The sequence below is a fragment of the Protopterus annectens genome, chromosome 10.part0, assembly GCF_019279795.1.
Source record: "Protopterus annectens isolate FY-2018-M chromosome 10.part0, PAN1.0, whole genome shotgun sequence".
Classification (NCBI taxonomy): Eukaryota; Metazoa; Chordata; order Ceratodontiformes; family Protopteridae; genus Protopterus; species Protopterus annectens.
Window position 1 is genome coordinate 1,388,620,943 of NC_056744.1, and position 17,769 is coordinate 1,388,638,711.

A 17,769-nucleotide genomic window follows, 5' to 3' on the forward strand; every position below is an offset into this window, starting at 1 on the left:
CTACCTGGTCTACTCTATGTTTTACCCATCCTTTCTAACCTACAATCCTCACTAATCTCACAACTTGAACAAACCTACAACAAAATTGCTAAATTTGCAACTAATTAACCCTATAAAACCTACCGCTGCATAGCTTTTAAACAACTACAATGGCCAGAACTTCCCCATCAACTTCTCATATCACAACTCCAAATCACCCACTCCATCCTATACAAACCTACTGCCTGTCCCTCCCTCTCTTCTCTTGTATCTTTCTACACCCCCACCCGACCACTTAGAAGCTCAGAACAACTCTTTGTCATATGTAAACCAAACAGAAACATAGGCAAACTACTATACAACCACAATGTGTCCCTAGCCTGGAATAAACTACCTCAACATATCAGAAATACCCCAAACATTACTCAATTCAAAAAGCAATTAATACAATTCTTCTTAAGCTCTTGGATTTGCCCTTGCCCTGATCCTACTTAAACCCTCTCACCCCTTCAACCCTACCTCACATTTCTCCCCAAACACCTCAGTCACCTACATATTCCCACCATCTTTTTACTTCTATCACATTACCTCCCTTTATACTATATGTATCTCATACACCAATTCACTACACTTCCCGTTATCCATTTATTTTTGTGTGATTTGTTTTTCTTTCCTCCAGTAACTTCTCCCTATACTACTCCTGTACAGTATCCTATCTCTACTTTGTAGTTATTTTCTATTACATGCAATAACATATATCATTCTGCACTATTTCTCTCATCTTCATTTTTTTCCTGTCTTATCTATATTAACTTTAATCTCTCTTCACCCCTTACTAATACTATTTGTAAATATCTAACACTAATACTTGCTTTGACTTATTTGTAAATATCTATCATGAACTACCTAAAATGTCATTTTATTCACAAGTACAGCATATATTATCTATCACTTACTATTCTAAAACTGTCTTTTTTACCATAAGTATAACATTTTTCTTTTTTTCTTGGATGATTCATGAAAAACCTACTTTTAATTTCTGTATAGATTTATACTACTGTAGCCTCCTTACTGCATGTTTTTCACTACGGATTATTATGTAAAACTCTGAATGTATTGTTTATTATAAATCTCTATGTTTTTATGAACATTAATTAATCACTGGAGCTTTTCTCCTTGGGTCTCCACTGAAAATGGGCCTCTGGCTAAGCTGGACCAACCCAGTTAACAAAAGTTAAATAAAATAAAATACATATTTTGAAATCTTTCCATGGATCAATGCAATGAAATGCTTTCATAATACTTAAGTACCATTTCTTTCTATTTTTCTTACATTTATTCTTTTTTATTTTCCATAACACAATTTTGTTTGGATACTCTTTCATTTCATCATTCACACTGCTTTTACTTATTTTTTTAACTTCCATTCCTTCCCACAGTTCTTTGTATTTATAATATCGTATCATTTCTGTCAACGTTTTATTTTCCTTCATAATTCCTTTTAATATCTTATATAAAATTAAAGATGCTGCATGTACCATTGGATTTAATAACCCAAGCCTCCTTGCTCTTCTTTCATATATAAAATTCCTCTCTGGACTGGATTCAGTCTAGAGCCCGATATAAAAGAAAATATAAACATCATTAGTTCTTTTTCATACTTAATAGAAACCATATAGATGTTAGCAACATAATCAATTTTTCCTATTAACTTGGTGTTCAACAAGCATGTTTTTTCTATATGAAAATATATATGACTTCCAAAAATTAGTCATATGCTTTACTTCTTTGAGTACATTAACCCATTGTTGTTGTCTGTATTCATTCCTTCCAAATGTTATTCCCAACATATTTATATATTTTTCATTGAGCTCATTACCTCCTATCATACCTTCAAAAACAGATCCTTTGTTTTTCTCTTTATTTATACTTAAAAATTAAGTATAATTTTAAAAAAAATTGGTTTCATTCACTTTTTCCATCCATACTTTATTTTTAACAATACAATATCATCCACATAATTATACATTACTGGCAATTGTACTTCCTTCATCATTTTGTATCCACTGCTACTTGACATTTTACGACAGAACCCACACTGTAAAAGTAGCCGACTCCAAATCCAGCTCCAGACAAGTGGAGTACCTCAGGGTTCAGTCCTGGGACCACTCTTGTTTGGCATCTACGTCTCTGAAGTACAGGCCAACACTAAGGGACTCTGGCTAACAAAGTTCGCAGATGACTACAAACTGGGAGCCATTATTGAATCCCCAAATGATGTGGATACTCTACAAAAGGGCCTTACAGAAACAGATGCTTGGTGCCAGAGCCATGGGCTCAAGCTCAATGCCAAGAAATGTATAGTTATCCCCTTTGGGAAAAAACATGTACCCGTGAATTACCACATAGGTGGCAGTACACTAAACACTGAAAGTGTGATAAGAGACTTAGGGACACAGGTGGACAGTGGTCTCACCTTCGATAACCACATAGCCACAACAGTCAGGAAATCCTTCTATGTGGCACACCTCATCACCAAGTGCTTTTCATCCAGAAAAAAGGAGATCATTGTCCCACTGTACTCATCCCTCATTAGACCCATTATAGAATACAATGCCCCATTTGGTATGTACCTCTCAAGACATCTGCAACAACTGGAAAGGCCGCAGAAATACCTCACTAAAAGAATCACAGGCCTAAAGCAGATGCCCTATGCTGAACGCCTTAAAAAACTCCAGCTATACTCTGTCGCATATCGTCTAGTCAGAGGCGATCTCTGCTTAACATACAATGCCACGTCAAACCCAGAGCTGTTGGACATGCTACACTTAAGGAAATCCCAATCCCTCAGAGCCACACGCTCCAGGGATCTAAATCTTGTCATCACAATAAACAAAGCATGCTGGAGGGATAGGTTCCTGACCCAGAGACTCCCCAGACTCTGGAATAGACTGCCCATACATGTCAAGCAGAGTGCCTCTTTGGTCCTTTTCAAAAGGAACCTTGACGATTGGATGGGAGAAAGGAAATTCACCCCGGGGATCATGTCAGTCACCCTGCTAGACAGGGGTCCAGGGAAGTAAATAGTGTGGGAAGAAATAGCCAGGGAATTTTTATGGCTAGGCTTGTATAGGCCCTAGGGCGGACAGCCTAGTACCAACCTATGAACCTACGAATGAACTTCTTTCATGACCGCATTCATAACTAATGATAAAATTACACTACTAGCTGGCAGCTCTGCTTTATTCCACATTCTATTTTTATTTCTTCCCCAATCCAGCCATTTACATTTAGTTTCACATAATTCCTTTCATAAACAGATTGTATTACTTGTAATATTTTTTGATTATATTATATGCCTGAAAAATTCCCCATAATGATTTATACTGAATATTACCATAGGCTTTACTTATATCCCCTATCATAACCTTTGCTTTTACATTTTTATTTATGATATCAACTATTTCTCTTATTATCCATAATAACTCCTGACCTTTTCTTCCAAATACATTTTGGTCATATATTTTATAGATTTTTTTTTGTAACCTTTTTATTATTATTCTCATAAAAAATTCATAAAAAATGTATAATCTGTATTATTCAATGTTATAGGTCTCCAGTTTTTTCTCTCCTCTTTATTTCCCTTTTTTAAATATAAATTTTATAACTCCTGTATATATCCCTCTCTCTCTTTAATTCCAGTTTCTAACCATTCATTCATAACTTCTATAAAAAAAATTTTGCCACTCTTTCATTTCTTTATACATACCATATTCAATTCCATCTAATCCTGTTGCAGAATTCATGTTAATATATTTTAGAATTTCATTCAATTCTTTCATAGTTATTTTTTGTTCTAAATACTCATCTTCATTATTTAATGTTTTACCTTTATAAATGTGTTCTATGTCTTCTTCTCTTTTAACAAATAATTCCAGTGCATATTCTTTAATTATTTTGTATATTCCTTCTTGCCGTCTTATTTGCTTACTTTCCTTATTTTTTAATTTTCTTATTTTTTCCTTCTTTTATCGTTTTACTCAAGTATGGTGCTACCTCTTCGTTCTTTCCTTGTAAACAATATTTTTGTTTATAAAACAAGTTGTTAATTTTAATTTGATTCATTTTATTTATTTCTCTTTCTTTTTCATAGGTTCATAGGTAGGTACTAGGCTATCGGCCCTAGGGCCTATACAAGCCCAGCCAAAAAGGTACCCTGGCTTTTGCCACCCAAGAAAATTATTTTCCTGTGCCAATGTTGAGCAGAGCCACAGAGGTGATCCCCGGGGTGAATTTCTTATTTCCCATCCAATCATCAAGATTTTTCTTGAAGAGTGCTAATGAGGAGCTTTGTTTGATAGAGATATGTAGTTTATTCCAGAGTATGGGAAGTCTCTGGGACAGGAATCTATCCCTCCGGCATGTTCTGTTTATTGTGGTGACAAGGTTTAGGTCCCTAGAGCGTGTAGCTCGGAAGGATTGGGATTTCTTTAATTGGAGCATGTCCAACAGCCCTGGGTTTGACATAGCTTTGTATGTTAGGCAGAGATCACCTCTGAGTAGGTGATATGCGACGGAGTAAAGCTGGAGTTTTTTGAGACGGTCTGCATAGGGCATCTGTTTGAAGCAGGCAATCCTCTTTGTGAGGTATTTCTGTGGCCTTTCCAGTTGTTGTAGATGTCTTGTGAGGTACATACCAAAAGGGGCGTTGTACTCTATAATGGGTCTAATGAGTGATGAGTAGAGGGGAACAATGACCTCTTTTTTTTCTGGATGAGAAACCTTTTGTGATGAGGTGTGCCACATAGAAGGATTTTCTGACTACTGTGGAGATGTGATTATCAAAGGAGAGACTACTGTCCACCTGTGTCACAAGGTCTCTTATCACACTTTCAGTGTTAAGTATACTACCGCCTATGTTGTAGTTCATCAGTACAGAGTTTTTTACCAAAGGGGATGACAATGCACTTTTTGGCATTGAGCTTGAGGCCATGGCTTTGACACCAGGCATCTGTCTCAGTGAGGCCCTTTTGTAGGATGTCCACATTGTTAGGAGTTTCGATTATGGCTCCTAGTTTGCAGTCATCTGCGAACTTCATTAGCCAAAGACCTTCTGTGTTAGCCTGTACTTCAGAGAGGTAGATACCAAACAGGAGCGGACCCAGGACTGAACCCTGTGGTACTCCACTTGTCACTGGTCTGAAGTCGGATTTGGAGTCTTCTACTTTCACTGTGTGTGTTCTGTCAGTGAGCCAGTTGGCAACCCATCTTGTAACATAGGGATTTATACCTAGTTTAGTGAGTTTATCTATAATTCCAGAGTGGGGGATGGTGTCAAAAGCCTTGGCAAGATCTAGATAGGCTGTGTGAACCACCTTCCCCTTGTCTATGGCTTTGGTGACTGCTTCAAAGAAGTCTATTAGGTTTAGGAGACATGATCTGCCTTTTACAAACCCAAACTGGGTGGGGTGCCGAGTTTGGAGATTACCAATGTCTTTGTTTATAAGTTCTATGATGATACGTTCCATGGCCTTGCAGACCAGGCTCGTCAGGCTAATGGGGCGGTAGTTCCTGGGGTCCGTGGTGGCTCAACCCTTGTGGAGTGGGATAACCATCTCTGTGCGCCATTCAGCAGGCACAAAGCCTGAGGTGAGGCTATGATTGAACATGGTACTTAGGTGGGGTGCCAGTTCGTTCTGTAGTTCGTGTAGAACGCAGCCTGGAATGTTGTCTGGTCCCATGGATGCTGTGTTCTTGGCTTTGGAGAGTGTGGTTTTTACCTGTGCAGCCGTGATTACAGGAACTTTGCATTCTTCCGGTATAGAGATGGGCTCTTTAGGGGGTGAGAGGGGGGTAAAGTTAGCACTGAACCTATCTGCCAGGGTGTTGGCAATATCAGTTGGGTCTGTATATTTACTGCCATTGTGCTGTAACTCGGAGCAGATCTGAGTGTTACCATTGAGATTCTTGACATAGTTATAGAATGCTTTGTGGTTGTCTTTAGAATTAGTGGTGATTTTGTTTTTGTAAGTAGCTTTGGAGGATTTTATTAGGGATCACAGCTTCTTACTGAGGCTGACCAGGGAGCTCCTCCACTCATGGGATTTTACTCTCTCTTGCAACAGTTTCTTCCTTCTGTTGTACAGTTTGTTTATGGCAGGGGACCACCAGATTGGCTTCCTTTTTTTGGAGTATAGTGTCTTGATTCTGTTTGGGATAGCACGATCCATGCACTCATGTAAGTGCTTATAAAGTGTGATTGTGTAGGATTCGGTAGTCGTAACTGTATTGTCCATCTGCGTGAGTGTCATGACGTTCACCACTTCTGTCTTAAGAAGCATGAAGTTGGCTTTGGAGAATATTTTTACCATGGTTTCCTTAATAGGGGGGGTGGGGGCAGGATGTGGATATCTAGGGTAATTAGCTTATGGTCGGATCGGACCAATGAGGCATTGACATCAAGTGTGGAACACCGGTCACACATGTTGGTAATGACTAGATCTAGGATATTGTTGCCCCTGGTGGGGGTGTGGATAAGTTGATTCACGGCATTGGAGTTTATGAATTTCAGAAAGCATTGAGTGAAGGAGTTGGTACATGAGTAGTTTTCCCAGTTAATGGTGGGGTAGTTGAAATCACCCATTATTAGGGTGTTTGGTTGAACCCTAATATTTTTCCAGTACATCAAGAAAAGAGGAGTGGGAATCCTGGGTCATGGAAAAAGCATAAAATGAATTTTTCTTCTCTACTAAGCCTCTAAATGTTTGACTAAATATCTTATATCTCTCGTTTTCATTTCTTCTTTTCTTCCTTACACATTCTAAAACACTTTTTTATACTTCTTTTTAGAATTAAGCCCCCAAAGAGTCCAACTCTCATAAAATTCCCTCATATTCATATGATTTTTCCATAATTCCATAAGTTCTTTTTTTCTCTTCTAAATCTAATTCCTTTTCAGTGATTAATTCTCTTTATTCCTTTTCCTATGCTTATATATTCTTCATTTTCCTGAACTTTAACCCATATAGTCACATGATCTGAAAATCCAGCATAATTTTTTTATAACATTTAAACTATCAGATATTAAAAAATAATCAATTGATGTCCTAATTTCATTCTTTTTGCAGGTCCAGTCGTTATTCTCCCATACACTTAACTTTCTACTTCTCATAATTTCTTTAACCATTTTAACATCACAAGTACTCTTATTTTTTCTTAAATTACAATTAAAATCACCCACCATTATAATGCTCATATTTACACAAACATATTCAAAAATTATTTTAAACATTCTTTCTCTCTCTTTTTTGTTACATACGCATATAAAGCTATAATTATATACACATATTTTTTCTATCTCATCTATTACCGTAATTTGTCCTAGTTCCACTATGGTTTTATCTAATATTTTAATGCTTTCTTGACATAACATACATATGCCTGAGCACGTTTCTTTCCTCATGTTCCAAACTACCGCACCATTCCAAAGTTTTTTAGTTTGTGTTCTTTCTTCCTCAGTCAATAATTTGATATCTTCTAAAACAATAATATGTGCATCTACTGCAGCACACCATTGTAATATACCTATTCTTTTAATATTTTTCACACTGTTCACATTTAAAGCTAATATTTTTAGCTTGTAAGAACAGTTATTCCTTTCTTTTAACTCTTTTCCCAATCAAATTATTTTTATTTCATACTGTGCACCAATCAGCTTCTTCTTCACTTGTCTCCTCTGTTTCATTTTCCTTGTTACTTTCTTTAACTTCATGTATAAGCTCTTTATCAGTCACATCTTTTTGTACATTTTCTTGTATAACACATTTTTCTATCTCTTTCTCCTTTATAACTTAATTTTCTTGCACATTCATTTCACATTCTAGCCATAAATGACTGGTATTGCCATATTTTTTGCACTTTCAGTCACATTTTTTGCATTATGCCTTGTTTTACCACATAAATAACATTTTTTATCACATTCATTGATTAAATGATAATTTTTTCCACAAAAATAACAAGTCTTTGGTTGACCCCTATATTTCACAAAACCCCTATTACCATGACCATTAATAATACTAGGCACATGCATAACATTATCATTTTCCATTTTCAGTATTACTCCATATTCCCATCCCCCCAGTGACTAATCCTCTTTCGTCATATATTTTTGCAGTGTCCATTACTTCTTTACAAATAGATAACAAATGTTCTTTCAGTTTTTTGCTTCAATTTCAGTTCTGAACTGGATCCTTATTCTTGTTTTTGTTTGTAAAAAGTTTGCACCACATATTCTGACCATGGATAAATATTTTTCTTTTGTTCATATGCACCCAAAAAATTTTCCATGGCCTGCCCAGTCTCAAATATCAAGTCACAAAAAGTCTCTGTATTAATTAAATAAAATGCTCTTACCTCTTTTGCTTTGACACCCAGAGGTACTATGACAGAGTCCCAAACCTCATACCTGACCAAACTTTATTATTTGTTTACTGCTAACATGTACTGTATACTTTTTTGTTTCTTTTATTTCTTCTTTCTTCTTTGTTCCTTCTTCAACAGTTTCTGCATACGTTTTTGTCTCTGGAAATTTTTCTGGCATAGTCTCTTCTTCTCCCTTTTCTTCTTCTATTTTTTCCATGATGTCACTCCATGAAACTGCTGCTCCACTTTCTGGCTCACTTTGGTTTACCATTTCTTCCAAATAATCATCCCGCAACCCCAGACTGCAGGGTTGTAATTATGCATTTTTCAGAGGTAAGTGCCTCTCCTTCAAACAATCTCCGCTGAAAGTCTTCCTATGAATCCATGTCAGTTACAGCTACAATCTCCTTTTCCTCCATAGCCACTGTTTTTTCTGTACCCACATCATCAGAAAAAAACCTCTGGCATTAAGTCTAGCATATGAGCTACATTTTCAGCAACTTTCACTTCATTTTCAGCAAAAGCTGAATCAGCCATGTTTTCTCCCTGTTCCTCCTGGCTGTCTCTGTGCCTAGACAGGAAAGAGGAAGTCAGGATGTGTAACATACAAAGCCTTCTCCTGACTACCAATAGTAGGGGAATTTCCCTGATGCCCTGACCAAATTTCCCCCAAGTAGTATAAATACTACCTTGGGTCTCCCCTGAAAAGAAGCCACTAGCCTAGTGAAACTAACCCAGTCAGCAAAGGATAAATCATCATCTTCTTCTTTCAGCTGTTCCCATTAGGGGACACCATAGTGGATCATCTGTTTCCATTTCTTACTGTCCTCTGCATCTTGCTCTGTCACACCAGCCACCTGCATGCCCTCTCTCACCACATCCATAAACCATACCTTAGGCCTTCCTCTTTTCCTGTTACCTGGTAGCTTCATCCTTAGCATCTTTTTCCCAATATACTCAGCATCCATCCTCAGCACATGTCCAAACCAATGGAATCTTGCCTCCCTGGCTTTGTCTCCAAACCTTCCAACCTGGGCTGACCCTCTAATATACTTATTCCTAATCCTGTCAACCCTCGTCATACCCAGTGCAAATCTTAACATCTTTAACTCTGCCACATCCAGCTCTAAATCCTGCCTTTTTGTCAATGCCACTCTCCAACCCATATAACATAGCTGGTCTCACTACCCTCTTGTAGACCTTCCCTTTCACTCTTACTAGTACTCGCCTGTCACAAATCACTCCTGACACTCTTCTCCATCCACTCTATCCTGCCTGTACTCTCTTCTTCACCTTTCTTCCATACTCACCATTACTCTGAACTATTGATCCCAAGTATTTAAACTCATCCACATTCGCCACCTCTACTCCTTGCATCCTCACCATTCCTCTACCTCCCACTCATTCACACACATATATTCTGTCTTAGTCCTGCTGACCTTCATTCCTCCTCTCTCTAGAGCATATCTCCATCTCTCCAGGGTCTCCTCCACCTGTTCCCTACTCCCACTACAGATCACAAGGTCATCTGCAAACATCATAGTCCACAGGGACTCCTGTCTGATCTCTTCTGTCAACCTGTCCATCACCAGTGCAAATAAGAAAGGGCTCAGAGCTGATCCTTGATGTAATCCCACCCCCACCTTAAACGCATCCGTCACTCCCACCGCAGACCTCACAGCTGTCACACTACCCTCATACATATCCTGTACCATTCTTACATACTTCTCTGACACTCCTGACTTCCTCATACAATACTACAACTCCTCTCTAGGCACCCTGTCATATGCTTTCTCTAAGTCTACAAAAACACGATGCAGCTCCTTCTGACCTTGTCTATACTTCTTCATCAACACTTTCAGAGCACATTGCATCTGTAGTGCTCTTTCCCGGCCTGAAACCATACTGCTGATCACTAATCATCACATCCCTTCTTAACCTAGCTTCCACTACTCTTTCAATAACTTCATGCTGTGACTGATCAATTTAATCCCTCTGTAGTTACAACAGCTCTGCACATCACCCTTATTCTTAAAAATCGGTACCAAAAACATTTTTTCTCCATTCCACAGGCATCCTCTCACTTTCCAAAATTTCATTAAACAATCTGGTTAAAAACTCCACTGCCATTTCACCTAAACACGTCCATGCTTCCACAGGTATCTCATCTTGGCCAACAGCCTTTCCATTCTTCATCCTCTTCATAGCTATCCTTAATTCCTCCTTGCTAATCCATTGCACTTCATGATTCACTATCCTCACATCATACAACCTTCTCTCCCTCTCATTCTCTTCATTCATCAACCCCTCAAAGTACTCTTTCTATCTGCTCAACACACTCTCCTCACTTGTAAGCATGTTTCCCTCATTATCTTTTATCACCCTTACATGCTGCGCATCTTTCCTAGCTTGGTCCCTCTGTCTAGCCAATCAGTACAGGTCCTTTTCTCCCTCCTTAGTGTCCAACCTTTCATGCAACTCTTCATATGCCTTATCCTTAGCCTTCACCATCTCTCTCTTTGCTATGCACCTCATCTCCTTATACTCTTGTCTACTTTCTTCATCTCTCTGACAATCCCACTTCTTCTTTGACAACCTCTTTCTCTGTATGCTCTCCTGTACTTCCTCATTTCACCACCATGTCTCCTTGTCATCCTTCCTCTGTCCAGATGTCATACCATGCACCTTTCTAGCCATCTCCCTTACTAGCTCTGCTGCAGTTACCCAGCTATTTGGTAACTCTTCACTGCCACCCAGTGCCTGTCTTAACTCTTCCCTGAACTTCACCTCATAATTACCCTTTTTCAATTTCCACCATCTGATCCTTGGTGCTGCCCTCACACTCCTCCTCCTCTTCTTGATCACCAATGTCATCTTACAAACCACCATCCTATGCTGCCTAACTACACTTTCCCCAGTCACCACTTTACAGTCTCCAATTTCCTTCATACTGGCTCTCCTACATAAGATATAATCCACCTGTGTGCACCTTCCTCCACTCTTGTATGTCACCCTATACTCCTCCCTCTTGTTAAAATATGTATTCATCACAGTCATGTCCATCCTTTTCGCAAAATCCACTACCATCTGACCTGCATTCCTTTGTTTAACACCATACCTACCCATCACTTCCTCATCCCCTCTGTTCCCCTTCACTAACATGCCCACTGAAATCTGCTCCAATCACCACTCTCTCATCCTTGGGTACAGTCATCACCACTTCATCCAGCTCACTCCAAAATTTGCCTTTCTCGCCCATCGCACACCCAACTTGTGGAGCATATGCACTAATAATATTCATCATTACACCATCAATTTCCAGCTTCATAAACATCACTCTATCCAACACTCTTTTAACCTCCAAAACACTCTTCGCATACTGTTCCTTCAGGATAACTCCAACACCATTTCTCCTCCCATCCACACCATGATAAAACAATTTGAACCCACCTCAGATACACCTAGCCTTTCTCCCCTTTCATCTGGTCTCTTGCACACACAATATACCAACCTTCCTTCCGTCCATCATATTGGCTAGCTCTCTCCCTATACCAGTCATACTGCCAACATTCAAAGTTCCGACCATCACTACCACAGTCCTAGCCTTTCACCTCTCTTCCTGTCTTTGGCCATGCCTTCCCGCTCCTCTCCTCCTTCGGCCAACAGTAGCCCAATTTCTGCCAGCACCCTGCTGGGTAACAGTACTGGTGGCGGTCGTTATTAACCCGGGCCTTGACCGATCCTGTATGTAAATATTTACTGGTGTCCACATGAATGATTTGGCAAGCCAAGGATAAATAAATAAATAAAAAAATAAAAAGGAAGATAAATAGCCTGAATTAAACCATGTGCCAGACCTAGTAAACAACTCCTATCTAAAGAAATTTGTGCATGAGTAGATATATGCTTAGTTTTTTTTTTGCTTTTTTTGACAGAAAAATGGGGCCAACAGTATTAGTGGCAGCATCTCTAGGAATGGGCACAACATTCTGACAAAATAGGGAAGCTGACAAGAGTGTCTCTCCCTTGTCCACTTAGGAGCCCCAACAGCCACGGAGGATGTGCTTAAGTCCCGGTCCATACTTGATGTATGTGCTACACCAGAGGGATTCAGGGCAAAACATGAGTGGTTTGATGTACAAAAAATTGCCACAGCAGAATCACCTACTTATGGCTCAAGCACACTGCTAGCCTTCTTGCGGTGGTGAAGGATGTATGCTTCAACTGTTCTTTATGTGTCTGGAGGAAGGACCAACAGTGGGACTGACAGCTCATTCCATGGTCAAGCTGGAAATTGTCTCTCTTTCCCAGGGAAAACAAACAACAAATTTCCCAGGGAAATCAAGCAACAAACGCTGGTAAAAATAAGTCTTTAAAAGTCACTTTTACCAGATAAACACAGTAAAAAGCCCATTAAAACACCATGTCAGCCCCACAAAGTAATGTAAACACAATTTCTGCACAGAAAAAAATGGTTTTCAGTTACTTTAAACAACTTTTAAACTGACAGAAAATAAAACAATTTTTCTGTTTAAAACTACAGTACATTAGTCCATTAAAACAAAAACTCATAGCATTAAAATAACTTTTCTGAAGACAAATGGATAAATAATAAACAAAAATATTAAATGAAGCTTTTTTTTCCCCCAAAGAGAACTTATCTGCCCAGGAAAAGAAGAGCATAAGCTGACCATCGATCCTTGAAAGCCTCAGAGGAGCTTACTCTTCAGCAGCAGTAAAAGCTCTGGAGGGCTTGGTGCCAAAACATATCTTTTAGTTAGCTCATCTCTGCAGCTGCCTGATAGTTTGGGTGCATGTAAGATCCCCTGAAGCTTTGGAAGCTGGCCAGCTGTTATATCCTTAGCAAGATGTAAACCATATAGCTAAGGCTACTGCATCAGTGATCAATATGATGAACACTGCATAAGACTGAAATCCTAAATATGTGAGCAAGAGGAAAGAACTGCGGCTTGAACCGGATAAAGGCCTTTTAGACCTGATTAGTTACGCATGGTGTGTGCAGGCAGGAGACATATGTGCAGTTCAATGCAGAAGGAACAGAATGAAAGAAATGTGCCCAGCAGAGAGATCCTAGATGCTACACAGTACAGAATCCCACCCAAACTAAGACTGTGGACAACATGGTGGCTCAGTGATAAGCTCTGCCTCATAGCTCTAGGACTTGGAGTTTAATTCTGACTTCTGCTCACTGTCTAATAGCAGTTTGAATATTCTCCCCATGTCAGTGTGGGTTTTCTGTGGGCAATCCAGCTTTTTCCTACCTCACAAAAATGTCTGGGTTTATTTACTACACTATATTGTAATTAACCTTGTACTTTGTGCCAAGGTCATGGCTGTAAACAGCCTAAGGACCAACCCATTTCCCTAGTTAACAAATGGTAAATAATTAATAATGGATACAAAGGATAATTGACGTCTGGTGAATATTAACTGCATACTTAACACTATTTTTACAAGCGGCTGACAGTGAAGTTGTGTTATAAGTAAGACAGAAGGGGATGGATGATTTCACCTGGGGATATACTTGGTGGATTGACTGCCCCAGTGGAGAAGGAGAAAACTGCCACTCGTGCTTTGCGGGGGAGGGGTCAGGACTGCTTGACAGAAAATTCCCCTTTCAGAAAACAGGTAATCCAGAAAGCTTGAGTCAGGTCTGGTATCCCGCCTGTGACCCAGAGGATTACAGGACTAACATGACAAAAAGTACAAAGGATTGTTTTTTTTCTAAAGCAGTTGACTTCGGTAGTGGTGAGCATTACTGCCTTCCAAGTAGTGGACCCAACTGCACTGGAACAAGAACATTCATCCATCCACCTACTTAACTAATAAACTACTTGAAACTTCAGCAAGGTGTCTTTACTCCTCTCATAGGGAGGGTATCAGACAGAGTCTCATAGATCTGCTAGCTTTAGTGATTTTATCTGGAGTAACCCTTTGTACTCTGTTTTAGAAGAGAGGGGTGTTGAGTGGGGATTAGGATTGCGGTATTAAAAAAAAAAACACACCTCATGACTGGCCCTCCATGTCAATAGGTATGAATAGGCAGATTGACTTGGTAGGGCTGATCACAGGCAGACAGCAAAATGAGTAAGAAATAAGCCTAAACAGTTATAGATTTTTTTTTTAGTAAATGTCAGTATGAAAAATAAAACAACATGGAATTAAAGAAAAAACATACCACCTGAAATGCCCGTTTTTAAAATGGAACTCTTTTACTGCTTTGACTTGTCCACCTCTCAGGACTGTCATCAGGCATCTTATCTTCAAGGGAGCCTGTTTTATGATCTTGTTAGACTGTTATGCCTATGTATGCAAGATGATAAACAAGCCAAATAGCACAAAGCAGGACAGTGTAACTATTTGATTCTACCAATCAACTTCAGAAAATGTTATGAATTTATTAATTTGTCTAGCTGTTAATCAGTGTGGACCAGTTCAGTGACTTTTTTCGGTCACAAACTACATCAAAATTAACAATTGATACATCAAGATTTGAGACTACTGACATCAAATAAAAATTAAAAAATGCAAAACAATACTTGAACATACAGTTAGTAAAGATGCATGCAGTATAAATACAAAGAAGAAGAAGAAGGAAGACAATGGGAAATCAGCTTTCATCCATCCACGGCCTATGAAATAATTCTCAGACTATATGGCAATAAGCTTGTTTTCTGCTGTATGGACAACATTCAAGTTAGACAACCACTCTGACTACAGTAACAAGAAACATATATATCTCACCTTTTCACCTTTGGGACCTAGTGGGCCAGAGTGTCCAGGTTTACCAGCGTGACCCTAGAATAAACCAAAAAGAACATGTATAATTTAGTGGTTTTCATTACACTGGCTTTTTTCTTAATTCATAGCATTCTCTGAAGAGAGCCATAAATTTGTCCTGTAAATTAAGTAAACAGTACACAGACACTTCCAGACTTAATATTATTTCCCATGTCATGTGTTCATTAACTGCAGTGTATTTACATGGAGATACAAAACATTATTTGCTTCAAATGCAGTTCTGACATATGTAAAGTAAGAATTCAAAATAATGTTAAGAAAGTAAGATATTCCAGATATTTGTTTGCTATCAGATTTAATACTAGAACTATGCTCCAATTGCTTGCACTTTTGTAGCAACATTTCAAATGTAGATGAACATGTGACATGTTTTCAAAGCGAATTAAGTGAATAGTTAGAATACACGCCTCTCTCTCTATAGATTTCCCTACACCACAGTAAGTGCAAAGTAGATGACATTCCTCGTAGTCAAGTTTGTATCCCCATTGTTGAACTCTCTGACTGCTACTTTCCAGTAAAATTACTGCCACTGTATATTGGCAGTGACAACAATGTGTATGTTTTTTTATATTTTCCCCAAGTTTGTACCACCATGGAATTGGTTTATATAGATTCAGGAGGTGTGGTGGTATGATCCTGGTGAATTGAAGTTAGTAAGATAAAGCCTTAGTGAGTTGCCTGCTGTGGACTCAAAGCTTCTCTTTCTATATTTATGCATTAGATATTTGCTTATTACCTTTTTATTGTATACGTAATACATATGTATCTGTCTTATACATGTTTCCATACATATATACATGTGTGTGTGTGTGTGTGTGTGTGTGTGTACACACACACACATATATATATATATATATATATATGTGTGTGTGTGTGTATAAAATACACATTTTATATATATTTATATATATATATATATATATATATATATATATATATATATATATATATATATAGTGTGACAGCGGTGAGGTCTGCTGTGGGAGTGACGGATGCGTTTAAGGTGGAGGTGGGGTTACATCAAGGATCAGCTCTGAGCCCTTTCATATTTGCAACAGTGATGGAGAGGTTGACAGACGAGATCAGACAGGAGTCCCCATGGACTATGATGTTTGCAGATGACATTGTGATCTGTAGTGAGTACGGAGTAGGGAACAGGTGGAGGAGACCCTGGAGATATGCTCTAGAGAGAAGAGGAATGAAGGTCAGCAGGACTAAGACAGAATATATGTGTGTGAATGAGAGGGAGGATAGAGGAATGGTGAGGATGCAAGGAGTAGAGGTGGCGAAGGTGGATGAGTTTAAATACTTGGGGTCAGTAGTTCAGAGTAACGGTGAGTGTGGAAGAGAGGTGAAGAAGAGAGTACAGGCAGGATGGAGTGGGTGGAGAAGACTGTCAGGAGTGATTTGTGACAGACGAGTACCTGTAAGAATGAAAGGGAAGGTCTACAAGAGGGTAGTGAGACCTGCTATGTTATATGGGTTGGAGATAGTTGCATTGACAAAAAGGCAGGAGTTTGAGCTGGATGTGGCAGAGTTAAAGATGTTAAGATTTGCACTGGGTGTGACGAGGGTGGACAGGATTATGAATAAATATATTAGAGGGTCAGCCCATGTTGGAAGATTTGGAGACAAAGCCAGAGAGGAAAGATTACTTTGGTTTGGACATGTGCTGAGAAGGGATGCAGAGTATATTGGGAAAAAGATGCTAAGGATGGAACTACCAGGTAACAGGAAAAGAGGAAGGCCTAAGATAAGGTTTATGGATGTGGTGAGAGAGGACATGCAGGTGGCTGGTGTGACAGAGCAAGATGCAGAGGACAGGAAGAAATGGAAACAGGTGATCCGTTGTGGCGACCCCTAATGGGAACAGCCGAAAGAAGATGATATATATATATATATATATATATATATATATATATATATATATATATATATATATAAATATATGTATGCATACATTTATGCATAAAAAAGCTATGAGTACAATGAGTTCCTATACTCCTCCTGACCCGAGTTTATTTCTTCTGTACACTATATGTTTAGCTGCCTATACTTCACACTGCCAGATAGTGTTACTGTACCAGTGTAAACTATGGTTCTTCACAACAATGCTGTCTGAAGCACATAATGGGTTTACTGCCATGTATTCTGAAATGGGCTCAGAACACTGAACTTCAAAACACTGAGACCGTAATATCAAAAACCCAAAACACTGAAAACCCAAAACAACAAAACCTCAGAACAATGAAACATTGCATTATAAGATTGAAAACTACAACCCACATGTAAACAACATCCCTTCCACCTATAACAACACCAAACTAACAAATACACTTTTTTACTATGTTTCTGCAGGGGGGGGGGAGCCACCCCTACACCCCCCCTGTAAATTTAATATACCAACTCCAAGCTTGCACTACAGTGGGAAAAAGTTAATTTCCTAACCTCACTGTATCATGATCACCATAGAGAATTTAAACGTAATGTCTAAATTACTTACCTGTAGGCCCTACAAACACATACAGATTGGCGAAATAAACACTT

At 38.8% G+C, this 17,769-nt stretch overlaps 1 protein-coding gene across 1 annotated transcript in view; it reads right to left on the minus strand.

The window, feature by feature from the left end:
- Window positions 1–17,769, minus strand: part of COL24A1 (collagen type XXIV alpha 1 chain) — a 3,617,818-nt gene that overhangs the window by 564,475 nt on the left and 3,035,574 nt on the right. The window contains exon 41 of the mRNA XM_044086026.1: window positions 15,166–15,219. Within this exon, the coding sequence (XP_043941961.1) occupies window positions 15,166–15,219 (54 nt within the window). The remainder of the gene's footprint in view (window positions 1–15,165; window positions 15,220–17,769) is intronic.